This window comes from Lampetra fluviatilis, chromosome 3 (assembly GCF_964198595.1).
Source record: "Lampetra fluviatilis chromosome 3, kcLamFluv1.1, whole genome shotgun sequence".
Taxonomy (NCBI): Eukaryota; Metazoa; Chordata; class Hyperoartia; order Petromyzontiformes; family Petromyzontidae; genus Lampetra; species Lampetra fluviatilis.
The window spans coordinates 21,807,510-21,825,780 of record NC_136277.1 but is presented as its reverse complement, the minus strand read 5'-3'; the positions used below and the strand labels follow the sequence as shown (position 1 = coordinate 21,825,780).

Sequence of the window (18,271 nt, the reverse complement as noted above, 5' to 3'; positions counted from 1 at the left end):
GTCATTGTAATGGTTGTACTGTGCAGGCTTGTCGTGCACCACTAAAATGACACGGTGTAGTTTGGATACTGGTAGCGCACGATCACACCATTCTTTGCAATCTAAAGCAACAGTTCAACTTCATTTCTGAAGACATCAACATTATATATATAAAACAGTCTTGGAACTTTTGATCAAACCTCAGATAATGCTTCTTGCCATGAACTATGCTGCATGTCCAAGTTGCTTCCCCTTTTTGCCATGGATTGCTGCCTTTGTTTGAGTGCAACTCTATTTGAAATTTCAGATGCCTTTTTTTCCTATTATCCTTCTGAAAAGTTTGGCTTTCTGACACAACTTTTGATATGAAAAGAGACGTTGCCGTTGCCTCACCCAGCTCTTCACACTGAAGTGGATTTTATCGTCCATATGAAACCATCTCTGGTTACACGATGCTTCTAATGACATTCTCACAACCCCCTGCATTATGCTTATTACTATCCAAATACTGTACACCCAATTCTTTGAACTAAACTTGATTTTATTTTACCAGGTAAAGCCCACTGAGCTATGTAGCTCTTTTTCAGAACGGACCTGGCCACAAATGATAGCCCAATGAAGTGGCTTATCATGTGGAGATTTATAGCAGCCAAATACTATAATAAATGCATGATTCTAAACGTCGAGGACCAAAAGAAAAATCCACGCGACCACAGGGAGAACATGCAAATTCCAAATATACAGCCGTCATCAGGGTCGGGATCGATCCCACGACCTCCTGTACACCAGGTGAGGTAGTTAACATCTCGCCACCGCAGCGCCGCTATCTCTGTACCCTCACCGTCTACCGACACCTCTGATATAGCTGTGCAAGGTTCTTTCCCTAACTAATGCCATCAGTGTTATTCTTGGAACGCTCAACTAAGGACAATGTGTCCAGTCTCAGTCCTTAAACATTGCAAAACGCTGCAAGGCCCTGCCCAAGCGCCTGCATTCTCCGCATAATCCAAAGCTCTACAGGGCAAATGACCCACTGCGATTCTTGTGTTTTCACTGTCCCTACATTACCCATGGCTTTAGTAATGATAAGGAAATGTTAGTGATTGCAGTGGTGAAGTGTTTTCAGCCTGTATATACACCATGGCAACACAGTGCCTTATGTTTCGCTACGTATTATTGGAGAAGTGATGTTTGTTTAAATAATCTAGTCTGTTATTAAATAGTTGGAGGGAGTCCAAAATACAGAGAGCATGATCCGTCCATGGGAGGATCATAAATGTTGATGTGCATTGTTTTTATTTTTTATTTTATCACAGTTGCTGAGCAAAGGGTCCAAAAGCCAAAAACCTCAAGTGACCAGCAACAAACAGCACAATTCAAAGTGTAACGGAGAGGAGTTAGTACGTTCTATGGAACATGTCCATGTGCACATTATGTTAAAAAGAGTGGAGTTAGTTTTCCTTTGCTTTTTAGGAAACTATGGGTGGAATATTTAAATGTTGAACTTCTTTTACACCGTACGGAGGTACAGAGGACAACAAACTAAACACAAAAACCAGTTCTATAGAAATTCGTTTTCAATCCAGTGGCTTCTTAATATCGGAAGAGCATTCCAGGCGACCGCAGACGCACACCTGAGTGGTGGTGGTGCGGCTGCTGGAAGGAGCGTGTTTTGCGGTTGCTCTTGTCGTTAATAAAAGCTTCGTTGTCGTTACCAGACCATGTTGCTGTACAGTCAGTAAGGTAACCAGTGTGGGAATAGACCGACGGTTTATTTAAGTGAGCAAAGTTATGAGAACTTTACAAAACGAGACGTTGGGGAGGAAATTCTAAGTCGAGCAGTTCAAGGAAAGGCGCAATGAGACACGTGATTTGACCTGTCGTGTGGCTCCGAAACATGTTGGAAGAATCAATGTGTGAAGTTCATGCGAACAGTAACCATGGTGGTGGCGATAGAAGCTTAGAGTATTTGGCTGCTATAAATGTCCACGTGATAAGCCACTTCGTTGAGCCTTCATGTGTGGCCAGGTCACTTCTGAAAAAGAGCTTTATAGCTCAGTGGGCCTTATCTAGTAAAATATTAAATATTTTACAGTTTATACTTTTAGAAGAGCGATAACAAGGCGATTGACCGCCAGCAAGCATCTGCCTGGAGTGAATCAGTGAAAGTGCTCGACCGTCGTTGCGTCTGATCGGCGCGTGCCACGTTGCGCCCGGCACCAACGGCGTCCGCACCTCCACGCTGCGCAGCATGCCCACGTCACGCCCCACCAGGCGGTAGCTCTGCGCGCGGTCGGGCGCGAAGCCCAGCCTCCCGTCGGTGGAGTCGAGCCAGAGGCGACGCGTGCGTTGCTTCCGTGCACCCCGCATGATCACGTAGCCGCGGCTCGACGTGCCGTTGTCGCAGTTGGGGCCCGTGGTGACCGCCACGTGGTACGGGATCACTGCAAAATGCACGGCACGGTTGGGGACAGGGCGGGGCGCGGCGGGTAGAGCCACGGTGGCTAGATGTGAACTACTTCGCCCGGTATACAGGAGGTCGTGGGTTCGATCCCGATCCTGACACCTGGATATTTGGAGTTTGCATGTTCTCCCCGTGGTCACCTGGATTTTTCTCCAGGTCCTCCGGTTTTTTACTCTGCATTTAGAATTAACATCATGCGTTTAGAGTATTTGGCTGCGATATATCTCCACATGATACGCCACTTTATTGAACTATAATTTGTGGCCAGGTCACTTCTGAAAAAAGAGCTATATAGCTCAGTGGGCCTTTCCTGGTAAAGTAGTAAATAAAACATCACCTGATGACGATTGCTTGTGTTGCGATCGAAACGTCGTGATCTATTATTTTTCTACCTACGTGACTTTACCGAAAGAACCTAAGAGTATGGATTCCTGCAGTCACGAAAGCTTCAAATCAAGATTAAAACATTAAAGGTTTGTATCAGGGCCTGGAGGAGGTGACCGGCTAGGGTTGATAAAACAAGTACCAATTTTAGGGACAGTGATTGCCTTGTGGGGACACTGGTCACCACCATAAGAATATGTAACTCTTATGTAGCCTCGTGGCTCCAGGTCAGAGGATCGAGCCCGTATCATTAACATCCTGGGTTCAAACCCAAGGTTTCCTCTTAATGGTCGCAGCCTGGTCAACAATGGCTGTATAAAAACATGTCGTTTGTCATTGAAAAAGACGGCGAGATTAATTATATTTTTGCCAATTCAACTTGTCTATGGAACCCGCTGCCAGTGATCCTTGAGCGAGGGGGGCGTGAGTCACCCCCTTTGACAATGCTTTCCCCCCCAAGCTCCCTCCCGTTTCTCTGCGACTCACTGCTGGGATCCCACGTCTTCCCGGCCGAGCTTCGAGCGTGACGTTTGCACGACGTTTCCTCTTCCTCCTCGCTCCTGTCGCTTTCGTGAGACTCTGAGTCATCATCCCCCAAACCATCAGCGTCATTGCGAGAGCCCGCATAGCCCTACCATGGGAGAAGAGCGGGAAGGGGAGCCATGGGGGTCGAGCAGAGAGGGGAGCCATGGGGGTGGAAATGGAGAATGTAGCATTGGAGGAGGGCCCACAGACACGCAGATTCTGATTAAAACATTGTCACTTCCTGAACAGAAAAACAGGAAGGGGGATATTTGGTGGAAGGGAATTATTTTATGATTTCAGACTTGTCACAGTTAGAGCTGGAGTCAAAGTGAATCCATGCTCAACTATTAATTGGCCTTAGCTCATTTCCATTGGTGGTCAGTGGTAGCAACTCTACATTACTGTGGCAGGAAATAACCATTATTGGAATTGTGCAAAGCGATATACATTGTATTGACCCAGAGAGCATGATGGGCTCATTGAAGCATGCCTAACTCAAGGCATTGTTATACGCGCTGCCAAGCCTTGTTACAGGGTCAAAACAACATGGTGTCACAATTCCTGCATATTCAAGATTAAGAGCAAACGCCTTAAGCAATGTCCAGTGTTGGTGCAACAACCACAATGTCGATATGTAATGCATTTCTCTGCCATGACATGTTTAGCAATCTGGCATCCGGGGGATGGGGAAAGGCTGCTGTTAAGGATATTGACTCACAACTTAAAGGGTCACAAATTCATATTCTGGTCAGGGGTTGCAGCAGACGATATTCTCCGGCATATGTTGACTTCCCACTTTGAAGGCAACCAACAGTGGTTATCTAACGGATATACTCAGCCTTGCCATAGGAATGTGGCTTTTCCACAACTGGCCCAGGGATGCCAAATGAGATGTCCACCACCCCATTGCTTGTTTGAGCCGAGAGATACATTTGGTTTCTATTATAATACAATGACATTTATATACAGCATAATAAAATTACTTTCCAGAAGGCAATCCATCACCTCGCCGTCAGATAATTGTCTTCGGAAGATAACATCACAAAACGACTTTTGAAGTCACTTCAATAAGCCACTTATTCACACTTAACTGGCACATTTCCAGCAACAAATGATCCTGTAAAGAGTGCTTTGTCGCTAGACGATTAAACCATTTTGTTCAGTTCCTACAGCCAGAATGTGAAATATTAAGTAGAAAAAAACCCAAACGAGTCTTTTTTTTGTGCTGAAACGATCAACTTGAAAACCCAGCTCAATCGAGCGAGCCATCCGGAATACACCCAAATGTCTATCCGATTTCAGGAGCTAATCAAGATTAAACCCTCGTTAGCACTGGGATGAAGTGACCTGCCATAAAATACCAGGTGGCACAGACTTCAGGTGCATGCTGGCCAGGAGATGAAATTATAGCAATGGATTCTGGAATCCATCTACGTGGAACTTTGAGTGTTAGCCCCTCATATGCACGGGGTTTCTCCAAGCAGTTGAGCGAGCGTCCTGCAGGACACACCACTTATGAAAAAAACCGACCAAACGTCCTAATAATGCAGGATCCTCCTGGACCAAAATTACTCTCGAGACTCAGGGAGGCTGTCCTGGGTTAAAGTGACAATTATTATGTTAATCGTTTATCAACCACGGATTGGCTGCCTGCATTTGAAAGGAGGCAGCTGTGTCGGTACATCGACATGGTATGAGCCACCTGACAAAACTCCGAGCAGGAAAAGATTTTTGATGTCGACACTTTAACTCAAGTCTATGACGGACTGCCCCCAATGTTACACAACACTCTACAGTAGCTGTTCAACTCCGCATTTCAAGGATGTCTGTGTGTGTGTGTATTCCGTCAGTGTCACGGCATTCTCAATCCCAAGCCGTGTCTGGTCACTCAAGTGTTTCGCGGCTGTCGCGAGGAGGCACAGCGCGTCACAAACAGCGTGTTTAAAATCATCAATGGAGCCATCTGGATGTTTGCTGAGTTCAACTTCTCTGATCAAACCCCCCCCTCCCACCCCGGGAGAGTTATCGCTGTAAGGTCTGGGCAATGCAGAGGCCATCTGAGTTCTGATTCGAAGCACAATCCAACGTCCAAACCTAACCTTAAGCCTAACCCCATCTGGAAAAACAAAGAGTGAAATGTAAAGTAGACAGGTACAATGGACAAGACTCCTCCCTCTGCGCCCCCTCTGCTTCCCAACTCCCCCCCCCCTCCCCCTTACTCACTGCTGGGCATCTCTAGACACTGTGGGTCGTCGTGGGAGTCTGGACATGCCCAACATGTTTATATTGTGGCCAAGCGGCACCTACAATATTTAGAAATACAATCCTGGTATTTCTGAGTCTGCGTGTGGCTCCCTTTAACAAGGTGACATAAATGCTGATTATGCTGTTGGACTTCTTTCGCACGGTATGTAGTCAACCATGCTGATCGGAGGTGCGGGCTAATCGGAGGGTGCTGCTGACAGATTCTTTAAATAGACAGTCGCGCACGAACAGTCAGCTCAGCAGCTAGTAGATGCTTCGGCTTAATTTAATTATAGTGAAGGAGAACTCCTCTTGTCTGCAACGAGGTTGGGGGGGGGGGGGGAGTGTTGCGGGGGGTTGGCGAATTTCAGGGATCTTTTTTGTACTCAAACCAATAACCCCCCGGGGATCCATTCGCGAGTCGGCCGCCCCAAAGCGTGGCCACGCTGCCCAATCCGGCACCTTCGCGAAGAGCACGCGCTCGATAAGGCCGTCCTCGCGCTCGCGCGACAGCCAGCGCTCGCAGTGGAACACGATGGAGTCCTCTGCACCATCCTCCGCGTCGTACACCTCCACGCGGTCCAGCAGCCAGCCCGCGTGCAGCATGCTGTTGTCGTGCCGCACGCGGATCTTGCAGATGGTGCCCAGGTCCACGGCTTCCAGCGTGAACCTGTCCACCTGCGGCAGGGCGGTGTGGTCCGGGAGGAGAAGCCGGCACGACCGGCCAGTGGTCCGATTACTATGTCCATAGCGGCACCAATTTTATCAATCGCGCTTGCTTGACCGCTGCCGAAGACCGACCGGATCTGTGTCCTCATTGTTGTTTCATACGCACGGGCTGAGTTAAACCAAGAGTTCGACCAAGAGGCAAATACATTCCTGTTTAAAGATTACCTGATAGACGAGGATTTCTAAAACTCTATTATGCGTGACACAACCGCAGTCTACCCTTCCGTGATTTTTAGTCCTCTCCGATCAAATAAGATCAAGGTCTTCACAGGCCGCGCGCACCTGATAATTTCTAAAGACGTGACATAGAGAGCGTCTATCAATAGGTTTTCTCCTTTTTTCTTGCAACAAAACAGTTGTGTTAAGATGTTAAAACACCAAACGGAAACCTTTTGCAAGGAATTATGTCTGCATTAACCACAATACTTGTGGTGAGAATGCAAACAAAAAACATACTCTGATAATCTCTGCATTGTCCTTGAAACTGATTGGTCCACACCAGAGAGAGTATCTGTGGTTAATGCAGACTGGATTCCTTGCAAAAAGTTTCAGTTTGCTGTTTTAACATCTTAACACAACTGTTTTGTTGCCATAAAAAAGGGGAAAACCTCTTCTGAAATTTTGACAATGGCAAAGGAGGTCCCATGATAGAGAAGTTGTCTATTTAAATTAAGAGCACTCTTCACGTTACGTCAGGTACACGTATGTACACGCACGTGCACACACAAAGTCTCTATCATCATGATTTTCTCGTGAATATGGTGATGAATTGTTCATCTTTCGCTTATATACCAATGGCAATGTAGCCCCTTGCTGCCACGATTTAGACTAGGCAATTGTCACCGTTTTCTGTTGTAAAAAAATATTATTTTTTAAACATGAACACATCTGACCACTGCTTCTCCTTGCCAGCAACTGGGATGCAAGTTCCAATTATATCACAGAGTGAGGTCACATGACTATATTAGGTTGTGTGCCCTGTAGACCAATCAATGTTCATCAAATACAGATGTATTAAACACAAACGATTATTATTTTTTTATTGGCCAGACAGAACGCCATCACTCTAAACTATTTCTGTATCAGAAAACCAAAGTGGCTCACAATACATTCTATATATACATAGACGCAGCCTTCTGTGCTCCACTCCCATGTGGAACATGAGAGTTATTTCACAATACTTCACTGTGCTGGTCAGTGTGGGTCGTTGAAGGCGGGGAGCCACAAATATGGGAGCATAGAAGTACGGTGACAATGATGATGAGTTACCTATTCTAGATTTGAAGCTTTCGTGACTGCAAGGATCCATACTCTTAGTATCAAGTGCAGCAAATCTGGCTGTGACGGTCCCACCTGATGACGGAGACTTGTGTTGCCTCCGAAACGTCGTGATTTTTATTATTATTATTATTATTATTTTATTTTTATTAATTTGAATTTCATGTTTTACCTACGTGACTTTACCGAAAAAACTAAGGAGTTACCTATTATTGATGTAAGGCGCATTTTAGCACCTTATACATGCTAATCCTTAACCTGCAAACCAGTGACAATTGCCCTAACACTGCCCTGAGTGTTATCATTGCCTCTCGGTGCTATTGTTCTCAGTCGTGTGCCGGCCGTCACCTGTCCTCGCTCAAACTTGTTAGTGTTGGTCTCGGACTTGCTGAGCCGGCGCTCGCCCGTGTCCCCCAGGTCCCCGTAGATGGTGAGGAAGACGTTGGCATCTGTCCCGGCTCCACGCACGTCGCTCGTGTGCACGCTCACCTTGTATGTCCGCACTGCAGCGGCGATGCAGGTGCGGGGTGGGGCGGACGCAAACACAACAACAACAACAACCACCATTCACCACTAAGTGGCGGTGATGTCACCACGACGCTTGTGACGTCACCGACGCAAACACACACACGGACACTGCTGGACGATGCATGGATGCTGGGGGAGGGGCAATACTGCACCCCTGCCAAGGTGGCCGAGTGGCTCACGCGAGATGAGGCTCGTCTCAGAGGACTAGCTAAGCCAGGGTGGGGAACGTCCAGCACCCACGGGCCGTATAAGACGCGCGAAATCATTTGGTCTGGCCCTGCCAAGGCAAACGCACGACTCGAAATTCAATAAATCTAGGCGCTTTATTTCATAGCAACATAAATTAAATTTTGCATGGCCCGCGACTGATGTTATAAATGTCCAAATGGCCCTTTGCAGAAAAAAGATTCCCCACCCCTGCCGGAGTAAGCCAACCTCGACGGCGTTGCCCAATTACAACATGGAGACGTGTATCATGTTCAATGGGGATTCTATTTGGGGACATGGTACAAATACGAATGGAGTTTGATTTTGCGCAAATGAAGATCAAGAACGTATTGAATAAAAACACAAATACCAATATTACGGTACGTGTAACGTGTGGCGTGTGCGGTACGTGTGGCGTGTGCGGAGCATTCCGTGTGTACGTAACGCGCTGCGCGTGCACCGTGCACGTGCCGCATGAGTGCAGATTCCCCCCCCCCCCCCGCGCGCTCTCACAATCGAGCGGGTCCTCGAAGGTGTACTCGTCGCGCGAGAGCGTGCCGTCCTCCAGGAGCTGTTCCAGCTGCACGTCGCACGGCACGAGCTCGCGCAGCGTCTCGCCGTCCTCCTCCGAGCGCGCCAGCCATCGGTCGCACGGGAATGTCACCGTCTCCGAGCCCTGCACACGCGCGCACATAATGCACGTGTTTCGATTGAAAGCTTCTTTCGTGACTGCAGGGATTCATCTTCTTGGTTCTTTCGGTAAAGGCACGTAGAAGGGAGATAATAAAATAATAAAAATAAAACATAATAAAATATTATTTAAATTTCGATTGAAAGCTTTCGTGACTGCAGGGATTCATCTTCTTGGTTCTTTCGGTAAAGGCACGTAGAAGGGAGATAATAAAATAATTAAAATAAAACATAATAAAATCATTCTCACAATTTTCGGTAAAGTCACGTAGAAGGGAAATAATAAAATAATAAAAATAAAACATAATAAAATTATTCTCACTATTATTTGTATTTTTATTATATTATTATTCCCTTCTACGTGACTTTACCGAAAGAATCAAGAAGATAATGCACATGTGTGAGAAAAGAGACAAAGACATAGATTCCCCCGTTTGGCCTCTAACAGACTGTTGGGGCAAGTGCTGTTAGCCCAGCCTTTAGCTCCTCAGGGCTGATGTTTACACACTGTGCCAGGTACTCATTTGAGGCTGAGTCAACCATGGGGAGGCCCAGGACCCATTCAGATATCCGTCACCGATGTTCACTGTGAGCAGGAATTGAACTTGGGTGTCGCAGCAGGCTAACCACCGCACCGCCACTCCTCACAATATTCATACACATACACACGCGCGTAACAGTACATGTCGGCACACACGGGGGCACGCACTAGCACACGTGTGCATGTGAATTCGCTGCCATGCGCGCGCAAATGTACCTACGGAAATGAAGGCACACAGAAATGTGAGTGTGGACACACACATAGAGGCACACGAGTCTGGTTGCACTTGGAACCAGACGGAGGTTTGGAATTGCACACCGTTTAAAAAGCACAACCGGATTAAAATGAAGTGAGGAAAGATGCTCATGATGATTAAAAACACAGTACTTCACTAGCTTTCCAACCCCATCGTTACATAGAGGACGGTAAAATATTGATAATGGTCTAACTATATAAAAAAAAAAGATAAAACTTATTACTAAAACTTATTATCTCTCGTGGAAATCATCAGTAAATAACCTCCAAGAGTTCACCTTGCCATCGGGCAGCAGACGTCGCACCTCCACACGGTCCAGGTGCCAGCCCGAGTTGATCCCCACGTTGTTGTGGCCGACTCGGAGCTTCTCAATCGTCTCCCCGACGTCCTCCAGCTGCAGAGGGACCACGGACCAGGGCTGGAAGTCAAACCTGGCACAGACTGACAGACTCAGGGCCAGAAGCCTCGTGCAACGAAATCCCCCCCCCCAAAAAAAAAAAAAAATCGCTCTTGTATGTACGTTGAACTTCTTTCGCACCATACGTAGCCAACTGCACTAGGTGCCCTTATCTCTCAAGACGCACACCTAGGCCACGTGTCCCTCAGAATTTGAAGGTTCATTCGTGAGAAAAAAAGACTTTGAAATGACGATCAAGTGCTCCGCCGTAGCAGTCTACAATGAGAAACTGTTGGGCCAAGATGGACGAACCTCCAACACGAAGACGTCATTGGCGCCGCGCTCAAAGTACATGTGGCGCTCTCGCTTGCTGCGGCACAGGCTCTGGGAGCGCGTGCTCACGCCGTTGGGGCCGTACAGCACCAAGCTCACGTCCGCGTTGGTGCCGGCGTTGCGGATGTCACTCGTGAACACCGTGATCTCATACGGCACGACTGTGGGGAGGAGACGAGAAGGGTGCGGAGACGGGAGAGAGGTATCGTTCTGTCGTCACATGGCAGATGTCTTGCCACGATGGCGAGATTTGAACTACCTCGCCCGGTATACAGGAGGTCATGGGTTCGATCCTGACCCTGACGCCTGCTGGAAATTTGGAGTTTGCATGTCCCTTTATCCAGGTCCTCTGGTTTTTCCCTCCACATTTAGAATCAACATGCGTTTAGAGTATATGGCTGCTATACATTTACACATGATAAGCCACTTCGTTGAGCTATCATTTGTGGCCAGATTACTTCTGGAAAAAAAACTATATAACTCAGTGGGCCTTAACGGGTAATTTTTTTTATTTTATTAGTTTAGTCTTTGTCGATTCTATCACTATTGTTTGCATGTCTAAGGCAGCCATTTCGTGGTCCTGGCAACACAACCCGCCTTGTGCGCCATGCTGTTCTTGATGGGTGCTCACCAACAGCATTTTCCCCAACAGCGTGTAAAGGCTGTTGGGAGATACTTTGTCTCGGTACAATTTAATGGGTGGAGCCGTGTTGTAGTGGTTAGTGCACTGCGGTATGCACCCAGCAACCTCAGATTCCTGGCCATGGCTAACAGCAGCAGTGGCAAATATCTAAACCAGTCCTGGGCTTCCCGTAGGTCGACTCACCCTTAAATGAGTTCCTGGTGTAATGTGTAAACATCAGCAATGGGCAAACCAAGGTGGCCAGGCGTGGTACTGGTCACAGCACTCCCTTGCTCACTTTGCCGAAATTAATTGGTGGTTACGAACAGCACTTGCCCCAAAAGACGGTGGGAGGCTATATGGGGAAAGTTTGTCTGTTAATTAGTCTAATATTTACAAGATCCTCTCCAATGCATGTCCTACCTAATAACAAGTTAAGTGTTATCCAGTATGATGTTGTGCTTTGTCAGGCATACTTCTCTCAATTTTTCAAGTCATCAAGCAGCCCCCTAATTGTTATGCCCCGATGTCTCTTTCCCAGCACACTGCCCGATAGAACGTCCTTCAGAAATCCCTCACCTGTGACAATATTCCCTATCCAGCTATGCCGCTTTATTTGAATTGGTCGTGATCAGTTATATTCCCTCCTGAACCTGTTGAAGCACTGCCTCATTAGTTTTTCTTTCTGTCCAGCTGATTTTTCCCTCCATTTGATGCCAATCCCCACATGTTCACAAATGCACAAGATCCTTGAGTAGCAAAAAATATTTATATAAATGTTAGACTATATAGTGGGGAGCAATTGAGCAGTAGACTTCGCAGTGAAAAAACATACAAAATTAATGAATAAAATTGGCTAAACATCCCAATTTTGAGCCCTCCAAAAAAAAAACTCAGTGAGGCCTTCCTGAATAAATAAAGGTTGTATCATTATTATAATGACAAAAGAGCCCTGAGAAATGGTCATCTTTTTTCCCAATATGAAAGTAAATCCTTTCCTTCTTGAAATTCCACGTGTCTTATTTTTGTCAAATTCATTGTATCATATTAGAAACAAAGGTGAAAGTGTCCCACTACTCAAATGAAGTGCTGGGCTGCGCTCAGCTCCATCGGTGCCACTGGATGAGTGGTGGAAATTCCACATTCCTATGATGGGGCCAGTCTATCTTCAACAATATCAGTGCTGACTTGGTACAAAGTGGTAATTATTTAAACATCCTAGGACAGAATGATGGACTGAGATGACCCCCAACCGGGATTTGAATTTTCGACTTGCCAATTATCAGTCGATTGTCTTTGCCAATGCGACCCATCAAAACATGTAGTTTAATGTCCTCTGCGATACGGTAGTCTATAAATAGTGCTTCCTTTTGTTTATTTCAATGCCATTGTTTGCCAGCGCACGGCTATCCAATCGCCGTGAATGAAGCCGTCTTTGTCACTGCCAACGGCAGTTCGTGCGGCACCAGGGACACGGCGCCATCGTCACGGTGGCAGTGGGGCGGCGGTGCGGCACGTACAGGGCGTGTAGTGCAGCGTCTGCAGGCAGTTGGGGTACAGGACGCGCTCTATGGCCCCGTCGTCCTCGCCGCGGTCCAGCCAGCGGCCGCACGGGAACTGCATCTTCTGACCGAGCGACGGAGCGTCGATCTCCACCCAGTCCAGGAACCATCCCGAACCTGCGACTGCACGTTGGGCATGCGGCGACGCATCGGTCCAGCAATTGCATTGATTTGCACGTTCGTGATAAACATGCATCGTTGAATTTACTATTCATAATTTATGTAAATTATATGCTAATGAGAATATGCAAACCCAGGTTGACGGTGCACTCAGCTTCATACTACGACTGCACCAATATCATACACACACGTGTACCTATAAACATGCCTTCAGATATTTTTCGTATTCCCATAATTTATTCCAACTGTGCCGATTATCATCATATCGGAAGAATCGTCTATTAGGAAATCTCGTTGAGCAATGCACCCCCATGTATCAGGGAGAAGCCCCGCAGAAGACAATTTTACACAGGGCTTGTGAAAAATTATTCAGTTTGAGTTTTTAATCCTTGACACAGTAAAACCTCTCCAAAGCCAGGCTCGGCAAGAGATGCCAGGTCACCCCTAGCAGAGCACATTGGAGACCGATGCAATCGGCGAACATGTGTGCTTGGGTATGTCAGCTGACCACATGCTGCTCTGTGGTCAGCTGACATACCCGTTTTAGGACATTACTCTCATGCAATGAGAGAGAAAATAAACATCTTAAAATATTTCATTTTTAGGCCACAATTTTTTGTTAAATCTCAGCTCCCCTCCAAAAAACATTTCCACCCTCCGCCTCCGGGTGCATCCCAGGCGGCCGGCTGCTCACCTCCCGCGTCGTGTCCGACGCAGATCTTCCGCAGCTCGCCGAGCCCCACCGCCTCCAGGGTGAACTCGTCGACGTTCCTGCGCTCAAACTTGTTGCGGTGGCACTTGGAGGTCTTGAGGCTCACCACGCCTGTCGGGGAAAATCATCAGCAAAGCACGGGGCCACGTGTCTTGCTATCGTCATCGAGTCAAAGCCACGAGATGAAGAATCCGTTTGAATCCCTCGCAGCCGAAACTTAGCCAAAGAATGTAATTCCGGAAGCAATTTTTTTCGTGATGGGCTTTTATTGGTGCAGTCATTGGTGACCTGCCTCTGACACCATCTACATAGGAATTGCCGCCCTCTACTCCGTAAACTTGGCAGGACCCTCCTGAATAAGAGTCGTGAGACGCAGTGAAGCTTTCCCCGAGTTTTTGTATTATTATTATCTATGTAAAAAAAGCAGCTCACTATATTTAAGAACCCCATTTAATCACCGGTCTCTGTCCAGATTAAAACTCAGGACCTCAGCAGTGCCGGCTCAGTGTTGTGACCTTTGAGGCGCCTGCGGGCCACTCGCTTCTTAGGGCGACACTGCCGAGCTTGGCCACGTTCAGCAGCATTGGAGACACATTCGCGGAATGAGATTTTGCTCATTTATATCTGGAACTCCACTTTCCTTATTAAGTTATTCATTTTCTGCAGTTCATATCTACTGGTTGTTATGACTATGAAAATACATCATCATATTGACTGTTGAAAAATAAGTTAAATGTCTTTGTAAGAGAGCTTAGATTCACATTTGCAAGGTTCTTAGTTCAAATTTTGGTCAGGGTTGACTCATTCTACTTCCTCACCGGGGTATATAAAATTAGTATCAACAGCATTCTTTGGGTCTTTCGGTAAAGTCACGTAGATAGGTTCAAAGAAAATAACAAAAAATAACAAAACCTATCTACGTGACTTTACCGAAAGACCCAAAGAATATGAATTCCTGGAGTCACGAAAGCTTTAAGTCGAGTATCAACAGTGGTGGTCCAAAAGGGAAACAGGCTGCTCTGTCCATAAAAAATGTGGAACTTCCACTCCTGGCCCAAGGGCCTCAACAGAGATTAGTGCAAGCCCACGCTTGAACACAGACACACGTTGAATTGACTTGTTAAGTGTAAGACATCTTGGAATTATTTTAGCGTGCAATCAGACTACTGTTACAAGTGTGCACTGTTTGATTCCTGTTATGAGTGCTTTAATGAAAAAAAACGATTAATTCAGATTAATCGTTTCAGAAGCGTAATGCTGTCAATGCAAGGGCATTAGCAGGCAATGTGTTCCGATCATCCAACAATGCCCAAATCTAGAAAAAAGTGATGTAATTTCCAAACTTAAATCAACATACGTACTAAGTATATGTTAATTTGAAGAATGCTATCAAAACGTAATTCTAGTATTGTGGTTTATCTTATTACCAAATATGGCATTTGGACACTTCACATAATCAGTAGCCTCATGGGACCTCCTTTGCCAGTACCAAAACATGATAATAGGGGTTTCCCCTTTTTTCTGGCAACAAAACAGGTGTTAAAATATGCTGTACGCCTTTTAGCGTCCTCTGATCTAACACCGTTTGAGACGAGGCTCAATAGAAAGTTGACTCTGGTGTGGACCAATCAGTTTCAAGGACAATGCATATATTATCAGAGTATGTTTTTTGTTTGCATTCTGACCACAAGCCTTGTGGTTAATGCAGACATGATTCCTTGTAAAAGGTTTCAGTTTGGTGTTGTAACATCTTAACACCTGTTTTGTTGCCAGAAAAAAGGAGAAAACCCTATTATCAATCAGTAGCCTGATTATTCCTTTCATTTAAAGCCCTTTCAATTCTGTACTGGTGTTTAAATAACCATTGTCTATATTTTCCCAAATGCCTCCTTGAGTATGAAGCCTCCCGACTACACACGTGGTGTTAAATGGCATCAAATAATGATCGTATGTACGTGCAATAACACACACATAACACGAACATGTTCATCAAGCTTGTAAATAGAATATCTATAATTGTATAAAAAATGTCGAAACGAGTAGCCAGTTAAGAAGACTCATCTTCTTTGTTCTTTCGGTAAAGTCACGTAGAATGGAAATAATAAAATAATAAAAATAAAACATAATACAATTATTCTCACGACGTTTCGGCCACAACGCAAGCAGCCGTCCTCAGGTGAAGAACAGGTCTGTCGAGAAGACAGAGTCTGAATGACACAACCCAGGCTTGGAGCGTCTATTTAAGCTGGGTTGGAGGGGGCCTTGACAAAATAATTTGCATATCAAGAGGAATTTAGCATATTTATGGGAAATGCAGATATGCGATTAGACCCAAAGAATATGTGACTTTACCGAAAGAGTCAAGAAGATGAATCCCTGCAGTCATGAAAGCTTTAAATCGAAAGTTATGAAGACGTGACATCATTTCGACAGCATGTGTACTGTGCAGTGCATGTGTCCGAGCACGAGGACATGAATATAATATATCGTTTTAATAACTCTAATGCATATTTACATTATTATATGAAGTAATACTTTCTGAATGTGTGTGTGTGTGTTCAAGGGCCGTGTCACTACCAGCTGCCTAAGCCAAAGATTTCAGATTCTTCTCTCTCTCTCTTTCTCCATTCCATTCCGTCAGCTGTCAAAGGGTGGCTGGCGATGAGGCTGTGGACGCATTTCTTCCACTCCTTCCTTTCTCTGGTCGTGACAATCACTTCCTGTAGACCGATGATGTTTTTCTCTCGCGAGGTCTGCCTTCGTGTCATCAATCCACCTCCCGCACAGTCGGCCTCGACTTCTCGCCCCAATCCACATGGCAGTTGCACGGCTATTGTTGTTGACTTGTTGGGCATGATTCGTAGAATTCGGTAAAAACGCTCAAGACTCAAAAAAGCAAAACGAGGGCAAAACCTCGACAGAAAAAAAGTGTACCGAGCCAGGATGCTTCGGCACGTGTTACAGCACAGTGACTGGAGAATGAGCCGTCTCACGAGAAAAGGTGCAACAGTGGCATTTAGGGAATTTGTTTATCTTGAAAATGCTTGCTTGCGATTTCCTACATTGATCACTGAATTCCTGTGTCGTTAACACCCGTGCATTTCTTTGTTGGATACGAAGAGATATTCTCTTCTGAAGTTTTAAAGTGGGTCTCTTGTTGATCCACTGTATGGTTGAGAATGCGAGTTCAATTCCTGCTCACGGCCAACACCAATGACGATTATCTGAACCTGCCCTGGGCCTCCCCTAGGTCAACTCAGCCTCAAATGAGTACCTCGTGCGGTGTGTAAGTGTCGCCACTAACCAGGCAAAAGCGTGTTGCTGGCCACCCATCCCCGAATGTGCCGTACCGGCCTTCACAGCTGATTGCCAACAGCACTAGACCCAAACGTCTGTTAAGGCTATACGGGGGATCTTTGTGCAGCAGCGTCTGTGGATTTGTGCTACAAATTGAGCTTTGTTGGCAGCCTGACAGGTCAATGATTACACCTTGATGTAACACATTTTCCCACGTTAAGCAATATTGACCCATGGATGCTTTGATTACTTCTTGGGAACATGTTGTTATTTCGTATTACATTCTCCTCTGGATAATGTACCTTCATCGGCCCCTGAGGGGCAACATCTCGAGGGAATGTAACATTGGCTGAAATGTACGTATGCTTTCATCGCCGGCACGCTCAGACAAATCGCACAGCTCCCAGCTGGGTTCCAGGTGCTGCAAATTAGTGCAGCGATGGTATTTTTCACTTCAACAAGGTACTACGAGGATTAGTTCATCGATAAAGCCAGCAGTGTGAGCTCCGGCTATTGAGGTCGACGGTCAACGCATGCCGGAACTTGCTCGTGTCACGAGCTCTCGTGATGTTCCCCATGCTGAGCTGGGTGCACTTCTTGATTGCATCCCACCATCACCACCACCACCACGCTCATCTTTCTCTTCCTCTTGCCCTTCTGCCTTCAATGTTGCCTTGGAGGAGGTACGGCAGTAGAGCTCCTTATCAGCCGAGCACTGCATCTCCACAGTATGCCATCTTCCTCTACGTTCAAGGTGGCTCAGAGGTTCGTGCATCGAGATCTTGGGCTTGAATCCGGGCAGACACCCATGACATATATATTGTTTCCTTCAATAAAGAAAAACATCGAAAGAACATAACCAGGATAAAAAGGGGCCACCATGTCCGATGTAGATGAATGGATCCAGAGAAGAACCTCGTTGTGATCTAAGGCAGAGAAGAGAGAGAGAAAAAGGAGAGGAAGGAAAGAAGATAGAGAGTGATGGGCGGGGAGGACATGAAGGGACGCGAGCCCTGCGGGGGAGCCCCGAAGGTGTTTGAGTACGGACACCTCATGCATCAGACTCGGTCAATGTTTGACAATGGGTAGATCACGAGATATCCAGTGTGTCAAATTGTAAGAGCTTAAAGGCAACTAAAGGCACTTCTCAACAAGGTGCCGTGGGACACTGAAATCGCTGGTGGACGTGTGAACGGGGGGCGAAACGGAAGTCCCGAATATGTAATCGAGATAACGGGTGATTTCTTGATATGGGGTTTGAACCTCCAGGCAGGACCTGGCATTAGACCCATTCGACCATAGTGATTTAATTAACTTAATTTGGCTGAATTAGAGCTCTGAGACATGCGCATCTGGCATGAGACAGACTCTCTTGACTGGGCAAATCAAAGGTGTGGACCCCA

General features: G+C 46.2%; 1 protein-coding gene across 1 annotated transcript in view; it reads right to left on the bottom strand.

Moving 5' to 3' along the window:
• The window catches only part of LOXHD1 (lipoxygenase homology PLAT domains 1), a 121,707-nt gene that overhangs the window by 34,453 nt on the left and 68,983 nt on the right, over positions 1 to 18,271 (bottom strand). The window contains exons 24-32 of the mRNA XM_078885040.1: positions 13,554 to 13,682; positions 12,698 to 12,862; positions 10,535 to 10,716; positions 10,103 to 10,219; positions 8,852 to 9,014; positions 7,952 to 8,106; positions 6,059 to 6,274; positions 3,314 to 3,458; positions 2,215 to 2,423 (exon numbers count right to left, since the gene is read on the bottom strand). Coding sequence (XP_078741166.1) covers positions 2,215 to 2,423; positions 3,314 to 3,458; positions 6,059 to 6,274; positions 7,952 to 8,106; positions 8,852 to 9,014; positions 10,103 to 10,219; positions 10,535 to 10,716; positions 12,698 to 12,862; positions 13,554 to 13,682 — 1,481 coding nt within the window. The remainder of the gene's footprint in view (positions 1 to 2,214; positions 2,424 to 3,313; positions 3,459 to 6,058; positions 6,275 to 7,951; positions 8,107 to 8,851; positions 9,015 to 10,102; positions 10,220 to 10,534; positions 10,717 to 12,697; positions 12,863 to 13,553; positions 13,683 to 18,271) is intronic.